The sequence below is a fragment of the Corylus avellana genome, chromosome ca2 (assembly GCF_901000735.1).
Source record: "Corylus avellana chromosome ca2, CavTom2PMs-1.0".
In the NCBI taxonomy this organism is placed as follows: Eukaryota; Viridiplantae; Streptophyta; class Magnoliopsida; order Fagales; family Betulaceae; genus Corylus; species Corylus avellana.
The window spans coordinates 6,972,263-6,990,528 of NC_081542.1; the positions used below are offsets into that span (position 1 = coordinate 6,972,263).

Genomic DNA, 18,266 nt, shown 5'->3' on the forward strand with positions numbered 1-18,266 from the left:
AAGTTGCTGCAATGCCATAGCTGAAAGATTATAGAATTTTATTGAATGCTCAGTTTCATCCAGCCATATTATTAGCAGGGCATTTTAGGCATATTCCAAGACCAGAAGAGAACAAGTATTTGGTAATTCAACAGATAATCTCCTATCCCCTACCTACCCTTCTTATGTATTTGATGAGTTAACCTAACTGTGAAACTCTGATCTTATTTAGAATGGAACTGAAATGATCTCAAGTATCTTTCCCACCTTGACTCTTAAGGACTAAGACAACTCCAACAAGGCATCAAAATCCATACCCAGCCCAGATTAAAATGGTAAGCCAAAACAGATACACCTGATAGAGAAATTCCCTCTAGCACAAACAAGATGTGCCTAAGCAAGTAAACCATGGGACTATTGGAGCTTCCAGACATTATGAAAGATTAATGGATTAGGGTAGAGCTAGGTAGTATAAGAAGACAACTGAACATAAACTGACTTGAATATACAAAATAGAAATAACTTAAAACAATAACAACTCACTTCTCATTTGAGGGCTCATTTCGGAGAACTTCTGGAGCCATCCACTCAGGCTAACACAGAGATAAAAGATGAAAGGATGTCAAAGTAAGCTAGCTGATGCAAATTGTGTCTTCTACATAAACAATCGAAAAAATAATTGAATAACAATCTCAGATTCTTACCGTTCCTGCAGTTGATTTGGATGACAAGAAAGTGTTGTGCTTCAAGCGTGACAACCCAAAATCACATACCTGCATAGAAGAGCTGTAGTCTGTCAGAATTACCTTAAAACACCTCCTATATTTGACAGCATACTGCTGTTTGTCACTTTTTATTTTATCTTATGAACTTTCATGCAATTCTGTCACTTCTTATCAAAATAAAGAGGGTATCATATAATTCCCCGTGGAATGCATCAACCAGCTTGTTAAGCTTCTCCACCATTCTAAACAATCTATACTCCAGCCTAAGTTTCAGGCTAAACAAGCCATGCAACAATGGGCTTAGCGCATAAACCATTTTTAAATTCAAACTAAAAGATTTTGAACTCAAAATGATTCAGTCCCTTAGGCAGGCAGACCAATATGTTACATCATCATTTGTCCTGAAAATTTAAGCTGATAGGAACAAGTGAATTTTATAATTAAATTTACCCTTCTAATACTCCTACAATAAGTGAGGCCCAATACGTAGACTACTTTGGCTAAAATGGGGATAAGTTGTGGAATTAAGGTTCGAACGGAACACCTTTATTAAACAAACAGAAATCCAGTCAAAGTAGACACAAAATTACAAAATTTGTGAGTTATGGGTGAGCCTGACTCCAAACTATCAAGAGATAATCAACCATCGATATTGATTATGTGAGCAGCAAGATAGTGAGGCAAGTAACAAGCAATGAAAGTAAGAATCAGTGCGCCAAAATGACACTGAAACAAAATCATCATATACCTTGACATTCCAGTTCTTATCAACCAAAAGGTTTGGTGACTTCAAATCCCGGTGAACAATTGTGGGTGTGCTGGTATGCAAGCAATTCATGCCTCTTGCCTGCAAGATGACAAGAGCTTTAATAATGGGTATGGATGTAAATGCTCTTCAAATAAAACAGAGGATTGATATTGTCGGACCACATCAAGAGCCATTTTTATTCTGCGCTTCTCATCAATTTGACACTGAGGACGATGAAGAATCCGATATAAGCTTCCCCTGAAATATCAAACTTCAGTAACATGAATTATGACGTGAAAGTAAGACACAACTATGTATGCATTTAAATACCAATCAACACAGGTAAAATCTGCTGGGAATACTAGAATCTCGTATTGGATGAATGTTATTTTGCAAAATATCTAACTCATTATGTATGACAACAAAGTGAGGCACAGAATTATACCTTGGAAGAAACTCAGTGATGATAGAGAGGTTTGGAGGACGAGTAACAGCACCCATGAAAAGAACAACATTTGGATGCCGCAGTCTAAGCATTATCCGTACCTTATATTACAGAAGAGAAATGAAAAATGCAGGTCATTGATTTTGGATTGATTCCAAATTAAAGCCATGGACCCGAAAAAACAGAAAAAAATAAACAAAGTAACTTGGCCCTCAATTCTTGTTATGCCATTCCATTCTATCACCAAATGTCGATTCTGTTAAAAGTTGGGTTCTGTAGCTTTGGGGATTCTTGTAATTCTCCTAATGGAATCTATTACTTTCATATAAGGCAGCAAAAGGTGTATGCAACAGCATCATTGGTGGTGTCATCACATACTGCTCCCTCATTGGGACTGCTGCTGCTACCACCTCAGACTCCAGCCATCAAGGCAATACCACCACTGCTGCTATGCATGATTATTTTCCAGAGTTTTCATTTGTTTTTTGTTTTTTTAGTGGTCTAGACATTCAGAATTGCAGAGCAGCATTACTTACCAAGTTACCATCTAAGGTAATTATAGAAGGCATCCAGATATGACATGGTTAAATGTAAGGCTCTCGATTTTATTTTTCCTTCCCTTGAATCAAAAAGAGCAATATCACATGCATATATAAAAGCCAGTTCATTGCTTACTTCTCTTTTGAACTCAGCCAAAGCAGCACCTGAGAAATCTTGGTCTAAGAACTTCTTCACAGCAACCTCCTGTCATTCAAAATTTACCAGAAGAAAATTAGATAATCTGTCACTTTCACTGCAATTTTCAAAAAGCTCCTTTTTTGATGTTAAGGTAAGACTAGATACTAATAATATGAGACACTGTGAGTAACAGCAAAGTAGTATTGTGAAGATGACAACAAAGAAAGAGAATCGTCCACATCTAATCTAATATCTAATATAATATCAATATTAAATAGCTGGAACTATAAAGAGCAAAAGACAAAAGGACAGTAAGATTTAACTCTTCTAATTTATAGCAAAGGAGCAAATAGCAAAATTTTACAATGCTTAGCAACTATATGTACTACAAAAAGGAATTGTAGAACTCACCGTTCCATTCAAATCCGCATGATAAACTTCTCCATATGAACCTATGCAGAAAGAAAACGAATAAAAAAAATTACAAAACTCTCAAAAAAAAAAAAAAAAAAAAAATACAGAAGGTTATTGCTATGCAAGGATTGGAATAAACAAGCCCCTCCTCCTAGTAGTTGATTTATTAAGCATAACACTAGTACAGAGCTACAAAAATACGATGCACCATTAAGTCTCCAAAGAAATTTACCATTCTTTTTATAGCCAAAAAAGAAAGAGAAAGAAAGGGAAAGGCCCCTGAACCTTTTAAGGATATTAAGTTCCCAATACATAATTAATACACTATTACTATTACTCTTTCTTTCTTTAATTTTTTTTAACTACACACAGCTAAAACACCCATCAGGACTAAACCAACCATAGGCAATACACTTTTATTAGTAATAAATTACCAATTGTCTCAAAAGCCTCAACTAATGGAAAATGGTGATAACTTACCAATTGTTTACCATTATCTTAACAATTGGTAGTACATATACATATATACACAAAAACACATGCATGCACGCACACACACACACATATATACATACGTACGTACACACACACACATGGTTAAAAAAAAAAACAAATTTTACAATGAAACCAAGATTCTTAAACATAACAAAGGCATCCAACAAGCCATATGCTTTACCTAATCCAATCCTTTCACCAATAACCAGTTCTTCCCAACGAATTTCACATTCTCCTACATCCACATCATCAAATATTTGATCAACCCTATTTGTGCTGGAATCAACAGACGAGCTAGGATTTTCTGGATCCTTCAATTTCAAATTGGTCTCCATAAATCTATCGTGTGTGCACTTTCTAAGATCATGGAAACCAATTTCATGCTCTTCATGTTCTTTAACCACATCCATTGTGTCACTTTGCAATTCCTCCCCATTCCTGGGACGTTCTCCCTTTAGATTAGCATTCTGATCCTCAACCAAAGGCAACATCTTAAACTGACTTTTGTTAGCTTGCAACATGGAACTGGTGACACTGACAGAATTTCCCCCATCAGTGTCTCTACTGGACATATCTGAAGTACCAGATGATTTGAAACCATCACCATAGATCTTGCCAGACTTAGCAGCAGAACTGGTGGAAGCTAACGATGACAGATTATAGTCATTAGGTTCGCGATTAATTCTTGGAAACAGACCCTCCATATAATCATACTCCTTTTTCTGAGGGACTTCATTACAAGCATATCGATTCTTCCACATCAATGGTGCAGGAGGTCGACCAGAAACAGTGTTATTTCTGAGTCTCTGAAGTTCATCGACTTTATTCTCTGCAGCTTTGTTATGCACAGAAGTTTTGCCAGTTCCTTTTATATGGAATGGATTAAGATCTGCGAAGAGGTTTTTGTAGTCCTCAGGGCTATTTTGGTTATACGGAACTACATTGAGATTCATCCTCACACCATCACCAACTGCAGGGACCATGCGACTGCCTTTATACATAGAGGTGCCAATGCCTGATGAGGAAATTTGATCTGACTGATCAGGAGTTGGCCTATTAGATGTACCAGATGAACCAACAGCAGTATCACCACTTGCACGCAGGAATGGGGGCATGGACTCTGCCTTTTCAGAACTTGACCTTTTATCCAAGGGTGAGCTACTCTCCATTTCAGCATTTTGACTACTGCCCTCACCAAGTAAAGTCTTTGGTCTGAAGTATGCAACTCCGCTGTCATTAGAGGAATGGAGAGATGAGATTTTGTTTACTTTTGGATTATATGGGTTAAAGGTAGCTTCCTTTGCACTTGGAGTATCAACTGGTATGAGTATTCCAGGAACTCCCATTAGATCAACCAAAAACTCCCTGAAGGAGAAAAAGATATACATTAGCCCTGTGTAGAAGCATAAATAGTTTACAAAATTTTATTATCCAGGTTTAGACATACACACACACACACACGCGCACACACTCAATTTGCATGCATCTCACGAAGATTTGCTTAATGCATTTAATAGAACAAACCATGGGACATGCATGAATTTTGGAATTTGGTTGGGTTATGGGGGGAAAAACAACTTTATACATAACTGAGAAAATAAAAAGCAAGACTTGAGTACAGAGACGAATAAAACTCACAAAACAAAATCATAATGGAGAACATCTAAGTTGTAGACTAGATAAATACATGGATAAATGCAGAGGGAGTAGGTACAAGATCAGGCAAAAGTAACCATGAATTAGGACATCTAACTTCGGACTGACATCTAATTAACATAGGAACAGAAGCTGGTGAAGGAAAATAGTGATTGCCAAAGATGATTTAATTTCTAGAAACTCTCCCCAAGCACATCCCTTGCAGGATGTTATTCTCAAAATCAAATAACCTGTACCGAAGTGGCTTTCCTGCTTAAGATAAAAAATGGTTAATTAATGGAGAAGAAATATTTGTTATGTTGGTGACATACATTCATTTGATATTTATTCAGTTTTAAGAGAATCATCCACAAGAATCTGAAGATACAGATGATATTACCCAAGTATTAATGTATTGGTAGTCAAATTTTACTTTGCAAAGAATTTACACTCCCTTCCACTTGATTATTCACCTTGTCAATATGTAAATTCCAAACACCGGCATTTGAAGGATCACTTCCAAGGGGACAGCGAGGTACTTGAGGGGCCACACATTAACGCTAGAATCTAATAGTAATTGCAATAAGACACAACCTCCCTATATTATGCACATGATAAAGCTATTGTCTTGGTCACTGTTTCATTTAAAGATAAATTCTGGGTGGTGAAAAGATAAAAAGTTTTTTTTTTGCTAATTAAAGAGAAATTTTATAAAAAGCCTGAGGCCGATAAGTACACAGGCAATATACAACAGGAAACACCCTGCTAAAGTGAGCACAAGAAAGACCCAACAACCCAAACCAAAGAAAGACACAAGAAAAAGATAAAAGTTGAGGAAGCATTTCACGCTTAAATCAAAGGCAACTTACAAATTAGGAAAAAGGAAAATAAATCCTTTGAACACTAAGCAAAACTCACATTCACATATAAGTATCAGCTGATTATTTTTTTTGATAAGTGAAGTATCAGCTGATTATCTCAGTTACAAAAATCTAAATCCCACTGAGCATACACAAATAAGTGTCCATCATTATCAACAAAGGTTAACAAAAAGGCACAAGTCATAACCTTTCATCCTCCAACTTTATTATGTTGACAGCACCATCCTCAACGCCAGTGTAATGACTATCTTTTACTAGTCTACAAGGCATCCTCATATTGTCAGCTAATACCTACATCAACAGAAACAGAGAAAATGAGTATACATCTCCAATTAGCCCCCTAACTCATATTGTTAGAGGAACTTTATATAGATCATTGGTCAACCCTAAGTATATTTATAGTTCAATTAAAAAACGTAGCCCAAAAAAAGAGCAATTAGATAAAAATTTTGCACAATCATAAGCCAGAAAACTTTCAGCAAAATGTTTTTTTATTTTTTTATTTTTTATTTTATTTTTTTAAAAGGAACTCACTAAATAGTGCCGCCTCAATATTTTTTACAGGAGCTGGCCCAGATAAAAAAAAAAAAAAAAAACACGATAGTTAGACATCCTCTAAATTTGGTTCGAAACCAGATGACTTCAATTTTTACATGAACATTTTTTTTTAATGAAATACAAAAGCAGAATAATCATCATGCCAATGAGTTTGAGATAAAAGATATAGGAAGTTTAAAACACTTTCTGGGCATTGAGGAAGCAAGATTGAGACGTCTCTCAACAAAAATATATTGTTGATCTACTCAAGGAAATAGAAATGCTCAGTTGTAAGGGTATTGACAACCCAGTAGAGCATAATAATAAGTTATGAGAGAATGATAAAGGTAGATATCAATGATTGGTTGGCTGATTAATCAATTTGTCTCACACTCGTCCAGACATTGCCTATGCAGTTTGTGCTAATTTATGCATTCACCAAGTAAGTCTCATAAGGAAACAATTTACAGGGTTCGTGGCTATTTGAAAGTTTCACCAGGTAAAGGTTTCTTGTTCTCTCGACACAATCACTTGAAAATTAAGTCACATAAAAATACAAATTGGGCTGGATTAGTTACGGACCAAAGATCTAATTTAGGATATTTCACATTTGTAGAAGGAAATCTAGTTACCTAGTGTAGTAAAAAACAGCCAATGGTTGTAAAATTAAAGCGCAAAAGTTGAATTTTGGGTCATGGCACATGGGGTATGTGAAATATTATGGTTGACGATATTGTTGGCATAACTTGGATATGATTCTAAAGACCCAATGATAGTTTATAGTGACAATAAGATTACGATCACTATTGCTCATACTTGATAAGCTCTGAACCTATGACCAACCTCAACCCATCCCCACCTCCAAAAATAATAGATGCTTTTTGAAAACAAAACTAAAATTCCAGCTTAGACAAATTTACTAGGTGGAGAAAGAACCCATATAATATTATAGCATGGCATTGAATGGCATACACCAAATTTGGCCTGGAATTTTAATAAACAGTATAGCCACAAGAAATAGATCCATACGATATTGCCTATAGAGCCTAAAGTCAATAATGAAAGTCCGATAGCTGACCTTGAAAAGCAAAGCACGGTGTCGAGAAAGACCAACATTTATTGACCCAATAGGCAACACACTTGTGGGAAGAGATGTCCTCAACTCTGTTCTCCTCTCCATCCACCGTGCCAACATTATCTCAGCATTCTTCACAGGCCCACCCATATGTCCATTAACTAGTTCAGCAAGCCTTTTTGCCAACACATCAAACTCAGCTACAGGGTAGTCTATAGCAATACAGTGTGCAATTTGCAGTAACTCTTCTAGAGCAGGATCCATTGTTCGATTGACCATTACAACTTCAAAGCCAGAACTCCCAAGGTTTGTTTCAAGATCGGTGAGACACGGAATCTTTCCTTGGTTTGCTGAATCTGTGGAGAGCCCGAATACATCATAAAAACCATCCACCACTCTATCCTCATAGTCAAGCACATTGTACTCCTGGTGAACCAAAAACACAACACGTCAAGCCAAATAGGAGGAGTACGAAAACATTTTTTAAACTGAAGTACAAATGCAAGCAAAACATAATCAAGCACTAACATAAAGCAAACATCTAAGGATGTCACAATAAAGTTGGCGCAATATCCAGTTGCACAGTTTTTATTTTTATTTTTTTTGTGTGTGTAAGTGGATAAGTAATATCCAGTTACACCAGTTGAGGTGTAGATTCTACATATCTGAAATCCCTTCTGAATTCTAAATTGCAACATAAGGAAAGATATCTGAAAAAGTGCAATGTTAATTTTTTGAAACCATGGAAGTCTTTCTTCTTTCTCCTCTCTCTCACTCACAGTATGCTGGCCAAAACACCATCATTTATTGTTAAGAAGCAACATTAAAAAATAACAAAAAAAAGGGATAAAAGTCAACTACACAGTTTCAATAATCAAACTAAAATTGTAATTTAAACCGACACAACTGTGAGGGAAAAAAAACTTTTCCACTAGGAATTTTTCCTCTGATTTACAAAAATTAACACTTCCAAGTGCAGAATCCAGTCAGAGAAGAGCTTGGATACTTTTTCTGCTTGTATGGAAAATAGTTTGCCTAAAGTAAAGTGCATAGTTCAAAGTTATTACATTTTTCCGTAATTGATTTTATTTGGACAGCGAAAGTTCCAGCCAATTATCAAAGCAAATTCTCCGCATATAAATCACAAATACCCAGTTTAGCACGCAATAATGATGATACTCAAGAAATGCTCACGAAGGTAAAATTAACAAACTCAGGAACAAAATGAGATTTGCATGTTTTCGTTACTTCAATCTTCATGAACCAAATTTTTCCTTGCTTACCAGTGAGTGACACTGTCACACACAGAATTTAGACATTTTCCTATTTAACACTCCCGAATTATGTTAAATCACCACTTATTTCAAAAGCTTGAGCTGATAGGAAATTGTTGATTTAATCATTTAATTAATATTCTAACACTCCCCATCGCGTGTATGCTCAAATTTTTCCTTAATAAGTGAGATTCAACAAGTTGAATATTTAATTGAAATGAGAGATAAATAATGGAAACAAGGCTCGAATTTAGGATCTTCGCTATGATACCATGTTAAATTACCACTTATCCCAAAAACTTAATCTGATAAAAATAGATGAATTTAATCATTTAATTTATATTATGATAATCCCCATGCAGAAGTAGATCGCAGTAGGAATCCATTAAAAAAATTGCCAAAAACTAAGTAAAAAGCCCCAATGACAGAACTTACAATGTCATCAGAAAACAAATTAAAACATTGGGGAAATAAAATTCAAGAAACTTTGGTTAAGAATCTGCAATTGATGTTCTTCACATGGCATGGACCAAATTCCAGCAAAATTCAGGTCGGTTCTGTAAAATATCCAGTGGAAAGTAACTTTTACCCAAAATAACACTTTATAGCATTTGGCTTGGAGGGAATACACATGAAACTTATTCTATTTTAAAGTTGACCAATTTCATGAGAACTACTTGCAGAAACCACTTACAACATAGTTTTATTTTCATGAACAAAAAGTAGCCTATTATAACAGAGCATGAAGATAACATCCACTACTTTGCTCCATTCAACACCATTTCCAACTCAGGCAGAAAATACTTCACTACAAATCACCAAAACTTGAGGGAATATTGGTAACCAAAGCTCACATGGTACAATCTAGAAACACTCAAAACTTAGAAACGGTTCAGGAAAATTAAACTCAACCACTTGCTATGTTCTTTTGCAGAAACCAGATTCTGCCAAACTAGCTGTCGATTAAGCAGAATGTTGACAATCTGCACGAATCAACATCCATCCAAAACTAAATGCTTATACACACCAACTAAACCACAATAAATTAAGGTCACACAGTACAGCTCCCCAGATGCTACATGCAATCACAGCCCATGAAACTTGGAAACCCTTATATCAAAGTAAATTAAAACAATTTCAAAGAGTATGCAAACTTGAACAGTAAATTCCACAGTCTACAACAATAGAGAACCCAATACAAATTGGCAACTATCAAAAGCCTCTAAATCAAGCTCGTATAGTACATTTCACTACATGCCATTTCCATCACACATCATTGAACCAAGTTTCCTCTAATTCAAAGGTGATTTAAGCAAATTCAAAGGTGGTTTAAGCAAATTTTAAACCGTTGACACAAATGAACAGTAAAATGCCCTAATTTAAACCAATCCAAAACCCAATACAAAATTCCGTAGAAATAGCTAAGAAACCCAGCAAAAACCCCCAATTCAAGATCATTCACTACAGTCAATACCAAAAACTTCACCGAATTTCATCTCCAAGTGTTTAAGCAAAAACTCACCCAATACTGTCTCGATAGCGCCTCCGCCGTAACCTCGTCCTTATCCCTCGTCGAGTCGATCCGATGACCGCCCAAGCTCAGCAGCGTCGCGGCGCGGATCTGATCTTTCTCCGGATCGTCTTGGAACTCCGATTTCGACGCGCTGATCGCCATGGCCAGCTGAAGCTGGAACTCCTCCTCCTCCGACATATAGTCCGCAGGATCGGCCGTCGCACCTGTGGCGTTGCTAGCCGGAGAAGGAGCCGGAGACGGCGACAAAGGACTCGCCGGACCGGCGCCGGAGCTCTGGACGTGACCGGAAACCGCAGTTTGATCGGAGGCGCACGACGGTGGCGTCGCAGTGGTCGAATTAGGGTTTTCGTTCGATCGGTTGGGGTCGTGATTGCTCCCTAAGTGAAGCTTCTTGAAAATGTGCTTCATCTCTTTCTTCCCACTCTTTCCCTCACTTTCTCGCTCTTTAGTCTTGACCTCTTTCTATCTCTTCACTTTCTCACTGTCTCGCTCTATTTTCCCTCACTTTCTCTCTCTATTTTCCTTCACTTTCCCTCGCTTTCTTTTTGGCTTCGGGGGGCGGAGGTAGAGGAAAGTGAGGAGGGAAAACTTAACGCGGTAATACTAGTAGTACCGTACGTACGTTGATTGTTGCAGGCTAACGCTACTCTCCCCGACTATTTTATCACATCCCTTTCACACATACGACATCGGCGGTCCGGGTGAAATCAGCGGGGGTCAAAAGTCGTAGTTGCGGTAAATAAGTGTGAAGATTAGTTAGTAGTATTATTTACTGTTACTATACGTCGGAAGGTTACTATTACGTCGGTATTACATTTACGAGACTGCCATTCACGCTCTCATAAGAGCCTAAGAGAAAGAAAAGTAAACGCGCCAATGAGAGAGCGACATGGTGGAGTAAGTGGGAGATCGGGTTCGATTACGTTGAGGTCAATATCCACGTCATCTACCCTCTTGAATTTTGAGGCATGACATGTATTTTGTGTTTGGCACGCTAAATGGTAAACCTATTAAGTATATTAACTAACATTTCTTTTTCCCTTTTTATATTCTATTAAAAAAAAAAAAAAAGTAGGAAAAGACAACTAAGGGCATGTTTCGAATTGCGTTTGAAGAGTTTAAAAATGTTTTTAACATTCAAAAAGTCTATTTGAAAAAAAAAAGGTACTCGTTTAATAAAAAAATTAAAAGTATTTTTAATGGTTCAAAAAGCCTAAAAATCGTCAAACGTATTTTTGTCAAAAACTTAAAAATAAAGCTTTTGCTCAAAAGCCTTTTTTGACTTTAAAATTTTATTTTTTAAACGCAATCTTAAATAGACTCTAATTATGTGTACTCTACTTGAGCATAAACATAATAGCACCAAGCCAAGAGAACCAACAACAAGAAGGGTAGGTGAAAAATCGCATGTCCTCTTCAAACTCGATTGAATCATAGTTTAACCCAGGCTCTTTAGGCATTAGTGGGATATAAGGCCACTAACACTAGCCATGCTTGTTTGAGGATTCTTATTGCAGGATTCGAACCCACGCTTAGTACATATCCAGCCACTTAAGAATTTCTTTCATACCATTGAACCACCATTATTGATGACAAACCTATTAACTAACTAATTGTGCTAAGACCATGACATAAATATATTTATAAATTGGCTTCTATAAAAGTGGAATGTGTTTTTTAGTATGTGATAAATACTTATTATTATTATTATTAAGCACTCATTACTCCATTGCAGTTTAAGGGCTTTTTTTTTTTTTTTTACTTCGGTTTCAATTTGTATTGTTTACATGTGGCTAAAAATATAATTACCTTGCTTATTATATCTACTTATAATAAGCAATTTATTTTTATTCGGTTTCAATTTATAATAAGTAATTTATAATAAGTTACTCATTATTATTCGGTTTCAATTTGTATTCGGTTTCAGTTGTGTATTTTTTTTACTTATATTTATTTTTATTGTTTATTATTTTTTACTTCGGTTTCAATTTCAATTTGTATTATTATTTTTTACTCATTACCTTGCTTGTGGCTAAAAATGGAGAATGATACTTCTGTCTAAAATCCGTCCATAAAATTGACGGAACTCCACGTTAACCCAATAAAAAGCTTACATGTGACGATATGCCATATAAAGAATTAAAAAACCTAAAAATATAAAAATATTTTTAAAAAATGGATAGGCATAATGGGTTAGAAATAAAACCCACAAAATCAACCTAAATCATAGTTTCATGCAACCTTTTAACATCAATTTAATCACGTAAGTCCTAGAACACTTAATACACCACAGAAGCATATATCAACCTAGTTCATTCTTGTACATCATTCAAAACATTCAAAGGTGATATTTATTTATTAGTTATTACACCCATTGTTAAAACACTGTGCATGAATGATTAAAAACATTGTATTATAATCTCTTAATTAATCACTATTTATTCTGGAATATAAAGTCCATCATTCGGTTCTCATGCAAGATTAATTCATTTTTCTACAAAAACAACCCAATTTAATAAATCACATGTTTTTCTCTTAAACAAACAATTAAGCATGCTTAGGTACGAGTCAAACAGTAAAATATGCATGAAAAATGAAGAGGTTAGAGATTTTTTTAGCCTTAGGTATATTGTCCTCCAAGCTAAGAGAGACCAACCTTCAAGAGTACTAGCCTCTCTCTCTCTCTCTCGCTCTCTTTCTCTCTATTTATGGCTTTTGAATATGGGAAAAAAATGAGTGTTGGACCGCATCATTACCCTTAAATAGGACAACCTATGTAGTTAGAGTTTTAAAAGTGTCATTAAATTGTATGGGCAATTCAAACATTTAGTTGGAAACCTCCATCGTTCGAGAACGATCGGACAGTTGGTACGGTTAGGTCAGTTTTGGACCGTTGGTACGGTCTAACCCGTTCAGACAGTTCTCAAACTGTTGGGACGATCTATAAGTAGAGAACTCCATACTTCGAAAAGATCATATCTTTAACCCATTTAAAATGTTATAAGGCCTAAAATGGCTTTCTTTCATTGATGCAAACACTAATCATACCTCGAAACAAAACTTAAACTTTAGCCTAAAAGTCAAACTTTTGTTTTGAAAAGATCAAAGATTTTCATTTCCAACACTTCAAAAGTACATGCAAGAGATCTACGCAACAAAACTTAAAAGCATTAAGAGATCCACTCTTAACACAACATGAAATCCAGAATAAAGGTTACCATCAGATCATTTCCAGCACTATGCTATGGGTGATTTTTTGTGATTTTTTTGACAGTTTTCCTAAACTTAAGGAAGAGAACCCCATATAGGAAGCCTGCTAGGAATACTATAAGAAAAAAGGTGGAGGTAAAAATCCCTTTCTTTTTCCTTGTAGCCATAACCCGTCCATATAAGTTCAAATTTGGTTCGTTTGGTTGATCGGAATAACAACAACTTTAAAACGTGGTTAATGAAAAACGTGATTTTTAAAAATGCATTTAAATGTTTCACAAAATTGAGGTTTGACTTTTAAAACCACATTTGGGCGCTAAAATTATGCATGTTTAAGAACACACTCATTTGCTTGCAATTTAAAAATGTGTGTGTGTGCGTGTTTTTTTTTTTTTTTTTTTTTTCAAATCGTAATTGTTTTTTAAAACTCAATTCAAACAACTATTTTTCACGATTTTGTTTAAAAATACATTTTAATATGCAAAATCATATGGCTCAATGAGTTTTGGTTACATTTAGCATTGCGCTTTCATATACACGCACACAATGAGATTAAAAAAAACACACAATTTTAAAGGTGAAAGTACGATCTTACCAAAGGCTTAACAATGTTTTTAAAAATCGTGTTTTTAAATTGCACGTCTTAAAATCGTTATTTTAAATCACCTTTTGAAATCGAAAACATTTTTCAATTGATAATTTTGTTTTCAAATAATGATCAGGACAAACTTTATACACAACTAATTACTATATGATTATATTATGTTAATCCATATGAGCCCAAACCATTTGAAAAGTCAAGCTTGGGATCCCTTTCAACAGCATAGGTATTTGGCAGCTGTCTAGCTTAGATAAAACTAAAGCCCAACTGTTATTATTGTCTGTATATCACACACATTCCACACAACCCCTAGAGTTACACAAGTATATAGGACAGCAACAAAGCCTCTAATTAGCATTTACAAGCAGGTCACCTACCCACCATCACAACCCAATCACTGCACCTTCACCCACATTCCTGCAGAACTTGGTATACCAGCATGCACCACAAACAACATATAGTACCCTGGTGGCGCAATCTCAGCCGTCGATGGCCCCACCACGGTTGCATTGTAGGTACATTTTGTCAAGTGTGAAACTGCAATCAACCTCAGCACCACCATCCTCTGATTCATGGAGAATGCATGTGTTGTAAAGGACGGAGCAATGATCCTCACTGAAATAGCCTCCACCGTCAAATACTCCGGTACGGTGAACATCACCGTGAAAAACTCTCCGTGCCTTACAACCTCGTTTAGTGACATGATTATCGGCCGAATCAGGCTGTAGCCCGCCGCTAAATAGGGCGGCAAAAAGGCCTCTAGGCTTAGATCAGTCGGGAACTCCATGGTAGTGAAGTTATAGTATATATGCGGATTACTACCTGTTAGAATATAATTAAATGATTAAATTTATCTTTTAGGATAAGTAGTGATTTAATATGGTATTCAAGCAAATGTTTTCACCCCTTAATTATTTCAATTAAAATATTTTACGTATTGAACTTAATCTATTAAGAGGGAGTTTAAGCCCACACGTGAAAGAGAGTCAAAATATAATTAAGTGATTAAATTTTATCTATTTCGGTCGTATCAGCTTAAGCATTTTTAGATTAGTGGTGATTTAATAACTATACCTCCAACCAAAACTCGCCCATCGGGTAGTAAAATCGCTGAGGAATGGTATAGTCTTGGCTTTGACGAGGCTGACATGACATAGAAGCGCTGGTCAGAGGCCGCAGAAGGGCGATAGATGACTGGTTCTCTCACAGGATCCCGACCATTTTCCCAACCAGCAGTCCCATGTCCTGCACCATTGATTATAATGATGTCTCCGTTGGGAAGAAGCAACATGTCACCCATCACTCGTGCTATTGGCATGTCTTCCATGACCCAATTAGGGTTCTCATCGCTCACATTTAATCGGCCGCACGTGGAAAGGGTGTGCGTGAAGCTCCCATATTGTGTTACCTATTAGAATATAAATTAAATAATTAAATTTTTGTCTTCTTATCAACTTAAATTTTTTTGGACAAGTAATGATTTAATATGGTATCAGATTTCAATTAAATATTTTAAGTATTGGGCTTCATCTTATTAAGAGAGTTTAAGCCCACACGAGGTAACTTCAAACCCATGAATTACCAAGCGATTCATTAAAAGTGAAACAATAACGTTTATACCTCTAACCTTTTTTTATAAAATTCCAAATTAAAAATTAAAAAATAAATAAAGTTAAAAAAAGAAGAAGGATATTTTTGTCTTTTTAAGGGTAAATCAAGAAAGTTAATGGCTAAATCTGATGAAGGGATTCAAATTGACTGCAATTGAAAGTTTAGGGGCCCAAATTAAGAGGTTTTGAAGTTTGGAGACTTCTTAAATCGCGTGGTAATTCAAGAGTCTAAAGTGAAGTTACCCCTAATATAAATTAAATGATTAAAATATAGATTTTTTACATAAGTGGTATATAACGTTACCTGCAAGAACCCCTCCCGCGGTGCGCCGCCACACACCATGATTTCAGCTACAACATTACCATTGTTTTCGTCGAGAGGAAGCAACACCGACGAGCCCGAGCTCGGGTAGTTACGAGGGTCGTCACCGGGGATGGGAGGAAACTCTTTCACCACACGGTTATGTCTATAATCCAATAATATCGACCGTGTATTAGCGAAAATGAACAAGTTTCCGTCTGGCAAAAGGTGTAGAAATGGGTACAAATTGTTTTCACTTGGATCCGCGGTTTGTAGTAGAAAATTAAGCCGAAAAGTTCCTGGGTACGATGAAGTAGAATCTTGTTGGATTTGAGAGTAAAATTCGTAGTTGAATTGTCGTCTCCCTCCGACAATGATTATCCGACCATCTGGCAGTATTTGATTGGACGCATACCATCTCCGTTCGGTCAAGTGTCTTGGAACCTCAAACCAATCACAGTTTTCGTCCGTGCAGGGGGTGAACGAGCGGATGACGTGGTCGCCGTCGTTGTAGCCGCCGGTTTGGATGAGGGTCCCGTCGGGAAGAACAGCCCCGGAAGAGCACCACGTGTCGGTTTGTACGGTGAGAGCCCGGAAAGTATTGGTGCCAATATCGTATAAGATAGAGTGAGCGGTGCAATCAACTTTCAGCGCGTCGTCGGAGGGGTCATACCGGCACCGGCCGTCCGGCAGCGAGAGGTTAGATGGGCCGAAGTCGGTCCGGTCAAACATGATGACCTTGTTGTTGTAGAGGAGTTGCATGTGCATGGCGGATATGCCGACGGATGCTTGCAAAAGCTCCCACTCGCCATCGCGGGCGCCGGGATACGGCGGCAGCGTTTGAGAGAAAACCAAGGTGAAAGGAAGAATGGATGAGGCTAAAATCAGGAAGAGTGGTGCGATCATGTCGGTGGGCAGGGCAGTATGGTAATTAAGGGAAGAGAGAAATTAAGATTAAGTTTTGGAGGGATGCAGTTGAGTGAAGAAAATGTGAATATTTATATAAGAGAAACTGTTATGAAAATAATAATATAATAATAAGGGAGGGAAAAGCTAATCTTTGCAGGGGCTCCTAAACTTCGCAGCTCATCACAGAGGAATGCATGCATGCACTCATGCATGAAGGACATCATATAATAAGCTCAAGAAAGATGATACTTGAACTTGCATATCTGCGGCTGAAATCATGTTCATTTCCTTTTCCGCAAGATGCTAGCTAGCCATATTATTTCTTTATCTATTTACTTGGGGGCTTAGTGTAATCTATCTATCTACTTATGTGCATGGATATATGCTTAGCATTGTTGTTACATACAACTCGACTCGAACTCGATTTATTTATTAAATAGGTCGTTTATAAACATAAATTGTGTGCAATTATTAAACAATACAAACGTGTATAAAACTAGGTTTGAATCGGTTAATGTTCGCGAACAAGTTCAACTCAACTCGTTAGCTTGGTCGTGTATGCATTATAGATTACTATATATGTATATATACAAATAAAAATAGGTTATATAAATATTAGTACCATAAAGGTTTCAATCCATTGTTTTCGCAGATAAGCTTGAAAGTCCTTGAGAGAACTATTCTCCCTATTGCCATTAGATATATGTATTTAGTTAAAAAGAGCTTTTGGGCAAAAGTTTCATTTTTAAGCTTTTGTCAAAAATGCGCTTTAGTCATTTTAAGGCTTTTTGAACCCTTAAAAGTGCTTTTAATTTTTTTACCAAATAAGTAATTTTTTCTTCAAACGCGTTTTTTGAGTATTAAAAGCACTTTTAAGCCCTTTAAATGCAATCTCAAACAGACTTAGATTCATTGATGGGCTGAGTGACAAGTGGCATTTGTGCATAAAGGTGTTGACTCGGTCTAGAGGCGGCAGAGATTTTCACGAAACAAATCTCAAGAATTTTAAAATACTATTCATATTACACCATGAGATATAGTGTAAACAATCAATAATGTTTTTTTTTAAAAAAATCTTCTTTAAATGGCCCGAAATAACACTTAGCGGGAGGAGAATTTGCAACCACACATAATTTCACTAAAAATTAAATAAATCAGTAAATAAATGAAATGCAAAAATTTTAGTGACGAAGTTTAATTTTTTTTTTTAAGAAT

At 36.2% G+C, this 18,266-nt stretch overlaps 2 protein-coding genes across 2 annotated transcripts; both read right to left on the reverse strand.

The window, feature by feature from the left end:
* Nucleotides 1-54: 54 nt before the first annotated feature.
* Nucleotides 55-11,047, reverse strand: LOC132171688 (serine/threonine-protein kinase EDR1-like). Its single transcript, XM_059583070.1, has 11 exons — nt 10,409-11,047; nt 7,616-8,038; nt 6,188-6,291; nt 3,666-4,849; nt 2,987-3,027; nt 2,573-2,641; nt 1,898-1,998; nt 1,632-1,710; nt 1,453-1,551; nt 684-752; nt 55-572 (listed from the first exon to the last, which is right to left on the reverse strand). Exons 1-11 carry the CDS (start codon nt 10,826-10,828, stop codon nt 519-521), a joined length of 2,643 nt encoding a protein of 880 aa, XP_059439053.1. The 5' UTR covers nt 10,829-11,047; the 3' UTR covers nt 55-518.
* A 3,578-nt stretch (nt 11,048-14,625) lies between these two features.
* LOC132173040 (aldehyde oxidase GLOX) lies at nt 14,626-16,982 on the reverse strand. Its single transcript, XM_059584598.1, has 3 exons — nt 16,146-16,982; nt 15,306-15,639; nt 14,626-15,053 (listed from the first exon to the last, which is right to left on the reverse strand). The coding sequence occupies exons 1-3, from the start codon at nt 16,908-16,910 to the stop codon at nt 14,626-14,628; spliced, it is 1,527 nt and encodes a 508-aa protein (XP_059440581.1). The 5' UTR covers nt 16,911-16,982.
* Nucleotides 16,983-18,266: the final 1,284 nt, after the last annotated feature.